This window comes from Plutella xylostella, chromosome 14 (assembly GCF_932276165.1).
Source record: "Plutella xylostella chromosome 14, ilPluXylo3.1, whole genome shotgun sequence".
In the NCBI taxonomy this organism is placed as follows: domain Eukaryota; kingdom Metazoa; phylum Arthropoda; class Insecta; order Lepidoptera; family Plutellidae; genus Plutella; species Plutella xylostella.
In genome coordinates, this window is record NC_063994.1 from 334,979 (window position 1) to 347,231 (window position 12,253).

General features: G+C 37.6%; 1 protein-coding gene across 1 annotated transcript in view; it reads right to left on the reverse strand.

The window, feature by feature from the left end:
• Positions 1-3,424: 3,424 nt before the first annotated feature.
• LOC119694250 (neuropeptides capa receptor) overlaps positions 3,425-12,253 on the reverse strand; it is a 94,783-nt gene continuing 85,954 nt past the window's right edge. Inside the window, exons 6-8 of the mRNA XM_048625366.1 lie at positions 10,457-10,640; positions 4,481-4,649; positions 3,425-3,625 (exon numbers count right to left, since the gene is read on the reverse strand). Of these exons, the coding sequence (XP_048481323.1) occupies positions 3,425-3,625; positions 4,481-4,649; positions 10,457-10,640 (554 nt within the window). The remainder of the gene's footprint in view (positions 3,626-4,480; positions 4,650-10,456; positions 10,641-12,253) is intronic.

Below are 12,253 nucleotides of genomic sequence, written 5' to 3' on the forward strand. Positions count from 1 at the left end.
ATTTTTAAACTAAAATACCTACTGTTTGATAATATACGATTTACTTACACCTTTCTATCCGGTTACGAGATTCTGTAAGAAATAATGTATTCAATAATGTTAAATTATATGAAAAAGCCGTGTTTGACATTTGCAATACCCAGTAACTATTTATAATTAAATCCCCACATTATATTCATATTATATTACGTTCATGAATGGTAAATGATTCTACAAGAATTCATTTTATAGAGCTTGTGTATCAAATAAATAATAGTCTTCAAGTTATTTATAAATATTTTACCTTTGACTCTTAGTCATGGGTTGGACGCGTATCTCTTTAGTTGACTATACTTAAGTCCTCTAAACGAAGATAAGTCACGCAACATATCACACAGTTGCGATGTCACGAAGCTTCATAGCGATCTAACAAGTACACAGCGTAATGAGCAATTACGTTCAAAAGACAGATAAAAACATAAAAAAATATTTTTATTATTTTGTAAAAGTGCTTCTAAAATCCTTAAGATACAGAACTAATGGCCTAATGACTTCAGCGCCAGCCTAAGTATACCTATATAAGCATGTAGAGGTATAAAAGAGAAACATTACTTTTCAGAGATTCATTTATTTGAAAGCGAGGAATGCTAAGACTATTATAAATAGAAATGTTAATATCAAAAAGCATTTCTTACACAAACTCGTCTCCAATGAAGCCTGCCAAACATTTTATATTCACGTTGATGTTATTTCAGAAAATACGTGTAAATATTTGAGGATCCTTTTTTGTGGAAAATAGATAAATTGCCCCAGTCTGCTGCCTGATGGGGGCGCCTGAAAAATGAGCCACTTGCTGGAGCTGAAAGCTAATAGCTTAGCCCCTTGACTTTCAGTAATTCTATGCTCAACTCGGTTTGCAGATTAATATTAATAAATGTACACCTATGCCGTATTAAGCCATCAAAGAGAAAAAAAATATTTTTTTTAAACTAGTCGTGGTTCTGATGCTTTACTTGAGTAGTGTTCCGATCTGATTTCAATTCTTTATTCATCATTATAAAGCATCATTATCTATGAGTGATATAAGATATGCCATCCTTTAAAGGCGTTGTGGAAAAACTAGATGTATTTGTACGTATAAGTAAAACGTAGCGTAAAGCGAAGCGTAGCGTTCCATATTTTTTTTTATTACACGAGTTTTGCCGTTCTAATATCATGTTTGTGCGGATTCCTTATTTATTGACGGGGTTTGGTTATAAGTTATAATTTACAGCATCGTATTCACATACAACCATAAAGTTAATTTCACCGTGTATTTAAAGCAAGACTATTGCATGCAAACAATGCCGCAACGAATAGGATAGAAAGATATTGACATGCAATCTGACCCGCACGGGGCATCCAATTGAAGCGAGACTGGCGAGGCCCGGGGGTTACTCTACAGGGTGTTACAAAAATGGTATACTAAGCACATGTAGGTTTTGGCTTAGTATACCCTTTTTTGCAACACCCTGTATACTGGCGCAAAACGAACTAACGAGAGCTGTCGTGCAACTGGCACGTTTAATACAACGAGATAGAGTCGTGGCTCGCGCAGCAGCGCTCTGAAACTGCGTTTTTCGTTATATAGAGTAACCCCCGGACCGAAGCCCTGCGCCCTGGCGGGAGGGTATTGCATTTATCAGCATCGCACAGGGCTACTCGGGAAACCTCTTTGATTGGAAATTGAAATCCTTACTTTTATTAGAGTAGCGCTGAGTAGAGGCTACAGGTTGAGTCGTAGAAAATGTTACACTCGAGAGCAATGAAAAAGTTACACTTTCAAGCGGATGTTTTTCTTTCAATTGGCAGCGCTAGTGGATCTTGCTTTGAACCTTCTAGCTTTTTCCGTTGAATTGGTGCTTTTGTCATTGTAACTTTTACATTGGACGCGATTGTGTTTAGCATTAATTCCATAGATACATTGTAGGGTATATTTTAACAACATAAGTTAAGTTGAAACCGTAGAATCGAATGAAACTGTAGATACAGCGGTTCCGTGGAGAAAGTTTATGACTTATTGAATAGTACGGCAAAGAATAATCTCTATCTATCTACATCTACAGCATAAAATATAGTCATATTAAACTTTTGCTGCGATCGTCCGAGGCTAGTTTGTAGTTGGCTACTTTGTCTGTTTCAAGCTTCATTTTTTCAGCGCTAGTAAGAAAAATACGTACTAGATGACTGTACGTAATTGTTAAACACAAAAGTACCTAGCGAATTTATGAGGCCTACCTATTCGGGTGTATTTATTGTTGTTCAGATCACTCGTTGCTAAAACAATAAAAAAAACATTTCTCGAAAGCAATAAGCACAGCGTCAAAATTAGTGAGCTGTTTCAAATTGTGAAAGTAAACGAATTCCTCTTCGAAACGAAATTACCAGCAGTTTTCAAATTTAGAACGAGTAGTCGCCCGTTTATTAAAAAAATATATAATTGTTAATGTTTATCGCGCAAAACCTAATTTAGAATTCAAATAACATTCATCCATTAATTTTATGCTGTGCCGTAGTTGTTTGTTGTCGGAATGAAACACTTATTGTTCAGTTAGATCAAAGACTTTATTTACATACGGAAATTTACATATTAAAATTAGTAAGGATACAGTTAATAACTACGAATGACTTATCATGTTTCATTACAAAAGCTAATACTTACTTAATACTGCTTAATTAATACCTACATTACTAGCCTAACCGTATATGTTAGATACCTGCTGTCCTATGTTAGACTAAATAATAATATTTAATAATATTATCATTAAATTATTAAGTACACCACGTTTAACGGGTGAATAGAAAAGATTTCACATATTTATATACTTAACGCGTTATTTTATGGTATGGCTCTTCTATTTTACAGTAATTATAAACTTACAGTTGCATTTTACTTTAATCTTAAGTAGTTAGGTTCATAATCCACCAATAAAACTAAGCACTTACGCATAAAAAACAATCTTGCAATCACAATCATCATCATCACGGTTCATCACTCATCATCATCACACCCAACAGAGAGCCAAGTGGAGGTTTTTCTTCACCGATAGAGCAGTGAAAATCGACTTAAATTTGTATGGGGCGAAGCTAGTGCAGTGCGTACCTATACCGCTAACTGCCAGTTTCTATAACTCTATCTATCCATAACTGGTAGTTACTTTCATACGATTTTGACATAATCAAAAGCAACAATGTCTCAAAATCGTATGAAAGTAACTACCAGTTATGGATAGATAGAGTTATAGAAACTGGCAGTAAGTGGCGACTCTACCGCGCCAGACAAATTCGCGTTTACTCGCCGCTACTCGAATAAAGTAAAAACTCGCACTCCCTATTACCATACAGATTGACTAAGCTTCTCTTACCTTAGAAGGTTGAGATAGGTCTCTAGCTTTCTTTCTCCGTCTCACTTATGCAAATGAATGGAGATGTTAATATTAATATCGCTATCCCCCTCATTTTCTTTCGTTTCATTAAACGCCTTTTCGTTATTATTGAACGTGGCCTTCAAGTCTTCCATTTTAGTGTTTTTATCCTTGAAGTCGTTCCATTTTTCGGCGCAGAGGGCGCTGGTGTCAGTGGCGTGGTAGCTGCAGCGACGGATTACCTTGAAAAAGAAAGAAAAAGTTAAATAAATATACTAACATAAAAATCAACATACCTAGTTTGCTACGTAAAAGTAAGAATAGGTGTCGTGTTCGTGTTGCCTTGGACCGCAACCGACGGCGGCGAGGCGGCTTTCCGGCAGTAGATTACACCTGTGTGTGGTGCGAATGCGGTACAAGTAGCCGAGAGAAGGTGACAAGAAAGTCAATGAAACACATTATTATTGCCTTAGTTGAATATATTATTGCTGTATATCATTATGTATTATTGTATGTAAGTATAGGTATAATAATATATATTATGTATTTATTTATTTATTTTCTTGTTGTATTTATTTATTTAGTGTATGTAGTGTTTAAGTAGTGTATTATACACTTGCACCTCAGCTACCTCTAATTCTATTTCTATTTTTCTTTTATAACTCTCTTCCATCCAAAGGTTGTCTGGTAGAGATTGCTATAAGCAATAAGGCCGCCTTTTTGTACTGTTTTTATTTTTAAGTTTTTTTTTTGTATGTTCTATTTTGGTGCAAATAAAGAGTATTGTATTGTATTGTATTGTATTATTTTTGCCAAAAATACATAAGCCATTGAGCAAAAGTGGTCTAGAATGACCCCCCGAGTCACCCCCTTTTAGCTTACATTACTCGTTTTGATTGTATGTAACTGCTGATTGCCGAATTGCCTGGGGTGAACGGTTCTGCTGCTTCTAGTGTGGGCCAACGGTATTGCTGATTTTCAGCCGCTTCCCTTATGGTCGAACCTTTTCAGCCTCACCTTGTGTTGGATCTTGTCCCTCCGCTCCCGTTTCAGCCCTCACCATAGACTTGGTATATTACTCTATAGCCCCCACTCACCTTATGTTGGATCTTGTTCCTCCGATCATGGCGGTCCGACCTCACCCGCACCAGATGGGTGCCGTCGCTGGTGTGGTTCACGGTGCTCTCCCTCACGCTGGAGTGGTCCCGGAAGTGCGCGCGCGGGCGCCGCGTGCAGCAGAGGGTCTCGCGGAACGCTGAGCGATATCTGAGGGGGTGGAAGGGTTAGGTTAGGTTAGGTTGCCAAAGCGGTATACGACAAAAGGCGTTGACCCAGACTGTCACTTCGGAACATTCTTTAGTTCTACTTTGAGTTTAGTGACAGAAAAAACTTATTATTTTGTACAAGGCGGGCGAAATAACTAGACACCTGGGTTAAATGACATTTGTCTTTAGTACTGAGTGCAAAAAAAGTAATATCGATATTACAAAAAATATCCTCTTTGCTATCATTTTTTTTATAACTAAGCTCGGCTACAAAAATAATGAACCTCGCCATACTGCGCAGTTTTAATGAACTAATTTTATAAAGAAAATTGTTGCGAGAACGTAAACATAATAATATATATATACATGTAGCGCCCCGATATTTGAAATTATTCTGGTTATCTAAAAACATACTTACTTACCTGACTTTTGTTATATTGTAATAAAATGTATAAATATTTGTTTATACAGAGGGTGTTGCAAAAAGGGTATTATACTAAGCCGAAACCAGCATGTGCAGCAAAAAAAAACATTCTCCATAATAAAAAGTCACTTGACCAACTAAGTTTCTATGGAAAATGAATAAAAAAAAAATTACGAATTTTAAAGTTATGATTTCCGTTTTGGGATTAGATATAACATGCTGCACATGCTGGTTTCGGCTTAGTATACCCTTTTTGCAACACCCTGTATAAGTATTAAAGTTGATACCTACTTGTTAAAGTAGTAACAAAAAGGATGCGATAAAAAAATATGTACCTATTGTTAGGTAATCGTCTGATAATTCTTATGCTAACGCTACAAAAGGACGTGAGCGGGGCCTCGCGCGGGGAAAGGGGAGAGGGGTAGATTTTTGGGCCAGGTGTCTAGAAACTTTGCGCGGGTTGTACACTTATGTTTATATTTGTGCAATAAAGGAATAAATAAATAAGTATTATAGTAAAAATAAAGTCAACAAAAATTTTTTATCGGCTTATTACAGTTACGTTAGTTTTGTATGTAGGTACTTCCAGGTTGGGAAAGGGCCTGTAAATAAAACTACGATACAATTCATGGGGTAACGTGAAATAAATTCACATAACAATTTTTTTCGAATTTGATGGAACGGAAGGAGAGTAGTTCCATTTCTCTAATTAAGATTTAATTAAAATTTGTTCAACAATATTTATTCTTAATGAGGAGTTGTTTCTTGTGTGTTACAATACCCTTATAAAATTATCTCTTATCCTTATAAAACCTATTTGAAATATAATCTTGTCTTTCAACTAGGAACTGCTATTTGAATATAAGTAAGTACTTACCTAATACACGTAACAACCTCGCGCAACCTATTTGAATAGAACTTTAAATGATACTTAACTTTAATGAAATCCTCGCAATGTGTATCTCTGGGACTATTATAAGTAATTCCACAGTTACCTCACTCTTAATAATATTATGATGGATTTCTTATCGTGTCTTTAGAGCTTCTAGCTAGACTATAATGCCTAATATGTACCTATGCTGAAAATCTGTTATAGCTAAATTATGAAATAGGTTTGCGTGTCCGCGCCATTTAAATATTTTTAGTATTATTGATTCATGTATTTAATTATTTATTGTACAAATCTTTGAATGAATATCATGCAGCATTATTATTGCCTCGTGGTAGTTTTTAAGAAGGTATTTTTAAAACGATTTTCACTGAAGTGTGAAAATTCTAATGCACAGATGTTTCGAGGAAAATATGGACATGAAGAATGAAATGCAAATTCTGCCCGCTCACATTCTAAGTGCGGTGTTATTTTGCTCGGTATTTTAAAAATGTGCAGAATGGTTCAATCTTACGTATTTCACGAGAAATTGTTAAAACATTCCAGTTTACATGGGTACTCGTGTACGTTAGTTGGGTGAATTTCCCGCGGCCAAAAATTGCGTGGCATCAATGAAATCGGTACTAAAAAACCAAGTTATAATTTTCTAATATTTTTTTCCGGTTAAGTGAAATAGTTATCTATGTGTAGCACTAAATATTTTATTAATAGGATTAATGGATATTTAAAAAAAAAATATTAAACCTCCAAATCTTTCATTGCCGTGTCTGTCCCCACGTTACCTCGTTTTGTATTATTCTTCATTGATGAAAAAATATTGAGTATTGATAGTTAAACTTAGTTTCATTTGATACATTAATAGTTAAAGTATTGTCACGGAATACATTTATTGAAATATATAAAGAATATAACAAACGGTAAGTGAAAATTCATGTGTCCCAGAACTTCTGTTCATCGCCGTGTCCTAAACATGATCAAGGATATTGTTTTACCTATGAACTTGGGTGCCCCCCTCAGTGCACTAATCTTTTCTTACAAGTGTCGCCTAACTGTTCGACGTGGAAGGAGGTACATCGGTGCCCGCGTTTTTGCGCTATAGTGAAAATCAGTAAAAATTTTGGGGACTGGACATTTTTTCTTTCATTGCCGTGGATAGATATAACTTCCATAAAATTAAGTTTGTCTTCTAGAGTAAGCATTCAAAAGAAAGCTTTTTGAAAATATTTACCTTATAAAGTGTTTATTTCTTCGAATAGTTAATACTTTTTTAGTTATTTATATTTAATGCCATGGTTTTCATCGCCATGCTTTCATTTCCGTGGCTTCCGTGGCCAATATTTGCTATGGCAATGAAAAAAAAGCCACGGCAATGAAAAAAATTTCATTGCCATGTCTTGTAATATAATTTGTATTCATTGCCGTGGTTAGGTTATTCATTTCCGTGGCCAGGTTATTCATTTCCGTGACTTATGTTTTCATCGCCGTGGTATGTATGATTAGGCAAAGTAACATATTATTATCTTTACCATCTTTTACATGTAATACAGGTAATACCGATCACTGACATTACCTACAGGACGAGTCAAATTACCTCTTTTTGCAGTGCGTTAAAACGGGTGCGTATCGCGATGTATAAAAACGAAACAATATTACATTAATAATAACAATCACAACATAATTATAATGAACGTTACGTATAAATAAGATCGGTGGTAGCTCAGTCGGGTAAGCGCCCGCTTCCCACGCCAATGATGCGGGTGCGAATTCCGGCGCTGACATGTACCAATGTGTTCCTTTGAATTGAAATTCAATGTATAGCATCGCTCTTACGGTGAAGGAAAACATCGTGAAGAAACCTGCATATCTACCTATAGATTTAGCACATCTAGATAATATGTGAACCCACCAACCCGCTGTGGACCAGCGTGGTGGGAAATGGTCCAAGCTTAGAAAGGCAGCTTAGACCTTGAGGATATGCACATTGCACAAAGGTCCAATTCGAGAGAGCCAGGTGCAGGTACTTACACCTCCCACAGATAGTAGAATAGAATATAATAGAACATACATCTCTGCAGGAGCTCAGCTGGATGCTAAGTGGCCTTAATGCTGCATGCAACGTGTAGGCCTCCGTATGAACTTGGGCAAGACAAAAGTCATGTAGAATGTTCACATAAAACCGGAGCCGATGATCGTTCGTGAGACAACTATCGAAGTTGTGGAATAATAATAATATGACTACCTGAGGCAGTCTATCGGCTAGGCAGAAGCAACTTCGACAAGGAGGCTGAAAGGCGCATCCAACAGTCTTCAACCATTGCGCCCTGCCAGTTATGGCATATGGTGCAGAGACGTGAACACTGATGGTGGGACTGGTCCACCGATTTAAAGTCACTCAGCGTGCTATGGAGAGAGCCTATGCTTGGGTTTTCTCTAATGGATGGTATCAGAAAAGAGGTTATACGTCAGAGGACTAAGGTTACCAACATAGCTGTCAAAATTTGCAAGCTTAGGCAGGTAGCCGGTAGTGGCTGGATTCGGAAGACCAAGGACCGAGTGTTGTGGCGCTCCTTGGGAGAGGCCTATGTCCAGCATTGGATGACTATAGGCTGATGATGATAACATGTACATTTCATATTATTATAGAGCGGTGGTAGCTCAGTCGGATAAGCGCCCGCTTCTCACGCAAGAGATGCGGGTTCGAATCCCGGCGCTGACATGTACCAATGAGTTCTTTTAACTTAAGTACCATCGCTTTTACGGTCGAATGGCGTAGTGGTTAGTGACCCTGACTGCTATGCCGAAGGTCCCGGGTTCGATTCCCGGCTGGGGCAGATATTTGTTTAAAGACAAATATTTGTACTCGGGTCTTGGGTGTTGATATTTATATTTAATATGTATCTATCTATGTATTTGTGTAGATATATCAGCTGTTCGATACCCATAACACAGGCTCTGCCTAGCTTGGGGTCGGATGGGCGTGTGTGATATGTCCCCACATATTATATTATTATTATCGCTCTTACGGTGAAGGAAAACATCGTGAGGAAACCCGCGTATCTAGATCTAGCACATCTGATATGTAAACCCACGAACCCGCAGTGGACCAGCGTGGTGGGGAAATGGTCCAAGCTTAGGAAGGCAGTTTAGATATTGGGGATATGCACAAAGGTTCCACTCGAGAGAGCCAGATGCAGGTACTTACACCCCCACAGAGAATAGAATAGAATAGAACATATTATTATACCAATTAAAATATACTATGATTTAGCATAAAGTTCATAAAATATTCTATCATGTCACATAATCTGTGTTAAATTACACAACAACATCAAAACCTCTAGCGCCACAACCTAAAGATAGGTGCGATGACGAGAAAAGCGAGGAGGAGCGGTTAAGTGCACATGTTCATCAAAAGCGAAGCGGGGCTACATGAGGAGACGCTCTATGTTTAGGTTTTGGTGCAAGGAGTTTTGACTGCGTTATTATTATTGGCGCTATGTAGGAAGACGCTTAGCTGACCAACATGTGCACCTAACCGCACCTATCTTTATATTTTGGTGCTAGGTGTTTTACTGGTGGTGTTGTTCAGCACAGATTATGTCATATGATAGTATATTTTATGAATTTTACATAAAATGAACAGTATACAAATTGGATATTATACCTTTATGAAAATATAGATGTTATAGGTAAGGTTTATTATATGTTGTGAACGTTATTAGTGTGAAATGAAACATTTTGTTTTATACGTCGCAATACGGACCCCACAATGCTACTTAGAGAATTCCATACTACATTCTTATTTTTTTATACATACTGTCGTTCTTTCTTTCGTTCCAATATCTATCCAAATATTTCTGCCATACATACCTGTCTAAGTTTGCGTTTCCATCGCAGTCTTTTTTAAAAATTGCAGTGGATTGATTCTTTCATTTCCATTGTATACAGTTCTTTCATTGCCGTGGAAGTTTGTTTCATTGCCGTGGGCCTTTGTTTCATTGCCGTGGACGCTTGTTTCATTGCCGTGAACGCATGTTTCATCGCCGTGGCACGAAATTTTTAATCATCCGTATCTCGTTAAGTTTTTAACTTATCTGCTACCCATTTAGTAAGAACACTAACATTAACAAAAACTTTAGTAAAAGCGTTTTTCTAATATAAAAAACCTTATGATAAAAAAGTCCACGGAAATGAAGATTTTTTAGGACTTGTTGAAATCCACCCAGTTAATTTTAAGCACATAGCGTTTAAAAATAAAATTCCTCCACATCCTTTGACCAGCCTCTGACTCATGACATTGTATTTGTAGCACGGGGCACTGAGAAAAAAAACACTAGCACGGGGCGCAGGATGCGCACGACAAGACGTGACAAACCTTTGCCGTCGCACACGCTGTCGAGGCCACGCGATGTGAGTGAGTGCGATCCAAAACTTTTGTCACGTCTTGACGTACGTACGTCTCGCGCCTTGTGCTAGGCTAGCAAGACGGGCTTACCTGTGACTCATAACATTATAAAGTATCGGGTTGACGGTAGCGGACACGTAGTAGAAGGCGCCCGCCACGCTGAACAGGTACTCGTTGACGGCGTGGTAGTGGCGCCACTGCGCGCCGTAGATGAAGAACAGACGCTGGAAGTGGAACGGCGCCCAGCACACGAAGAAGGCCACCACCACCGCCGCTGCAACAGAAGCCACACGTTAGGCGATTCACAGATGCAGCAGTGTGAGAGGGTAAGCGTTTTTTCTATAACATGTAATTTTTGCAAACAATGATAATCCTACCATCGCGGCGGTGCGCGTTCAAGTGTTTGAATCGCCTTATCTGATGTTTTTTAAGCTGAACGTCCACTGCCGGTAAACTTAGCTCGCATGATTGAGCTTGTTTTTCATACATGTGCGTCCACCGCAAAACTATGCACTATGTATGAAAAACTGTCAAAACTATGCGAACTTACTTAGTTTAGCCGGCGTTGGATGTTCGGCTTTAGCATCGTAAGAAGGAAAGAGAAAAGAATAGAGTTTATGACATTAACACTCAGATTAACAGTAATCAGTATACGAACTATAGAGCTTCCACTATGTTATTGTATTTTTGACGTTTTCTTATGTCTGGTAGGTAAAGTTGGTTTTCTTTTGCAGTCGTCAAATATGTATGGGATTTTGAATGTCTAAAAACCAATAATATAATGGACAGAGTATAGATGGTGTATCACATACAAAAACAAAGCAAGAAACTGTCAGCTTTTGTTTAGGTACTGTCAAACCGTACAAACAATATTAGTCTATGGTCAAACCGTTTTAATTCAATCGAAAGACAACCACTGCTCCAATGAATAAAGTCACAAATCTTCTAACCGAACTAATTCAAAATAAGATCTCAGTTGTAGAAGTGGGATGTTATTTGAAAAGACGTTACTTTTCTTGTTCCATATTATTAATCTAAGCATGAACAGCATAATCTAGTTCGTTATTTTTAAAGTTACAATAGTCTCCCGCTTTTTACGACAAAATCCCCTGAAACTTGTTGTGAGATCACGGACACACTAGCCTTTTCCTTATTGAGGGTCGGATGTCTTCACACTTCACTCTTCGTCATGCTTTTTATTACATCTAATTACGTTACGTATCCTTCTGCTGGTCTAAATGAAACAAACCCCAAAGAAAGATACGTGACTTGACTTATTTTAGAGGGAACGTTTTGTTAGTTAGCTCTTTAGGAGGATAGTTATTCAGTGTGTAACGATAGATACTTAAGCCGCGTGGGGTCGCTCAACTTGTCATTCTGAACAAAATGATTTTCAATTCGTAAAATGTATATGTTTGTTTGTAACGTGAGTTTACTCAACCCTTGTCAAAATAAAATGAGACTTTATCTTTAAAAACTTATAAATAAGTACCATTAGTCAGTAAGAATGTCTTCAACACAACCAAAAAGCCATAATTTTCTACACTTTGTACAGTTTATCGGCCACATTATATTTTTATTGCGCGAGCTTACATTGTACCTGCCATAACTCTGCCCGAAGTACCTACCATCGGGACTAAATACGCTCTATTTTCAGTCCCATACATCATGGACCCATGTCCTAACGTCGTCGCGAAAATCTTACAATATCTCTTTCTAAAAACATAATTATTAAATTTCACAGGTTTAAGATTTATGGGTCTTAAGGTATTTCGAAACCTTTAGCTGCAAAATGTCCACGACATTAAAATCAAAATTCGGCATAACGATCTCGATGGACACGATACGACACGATAAGGCTTCGAAGGTCGAAAGTCGTGGACGCCA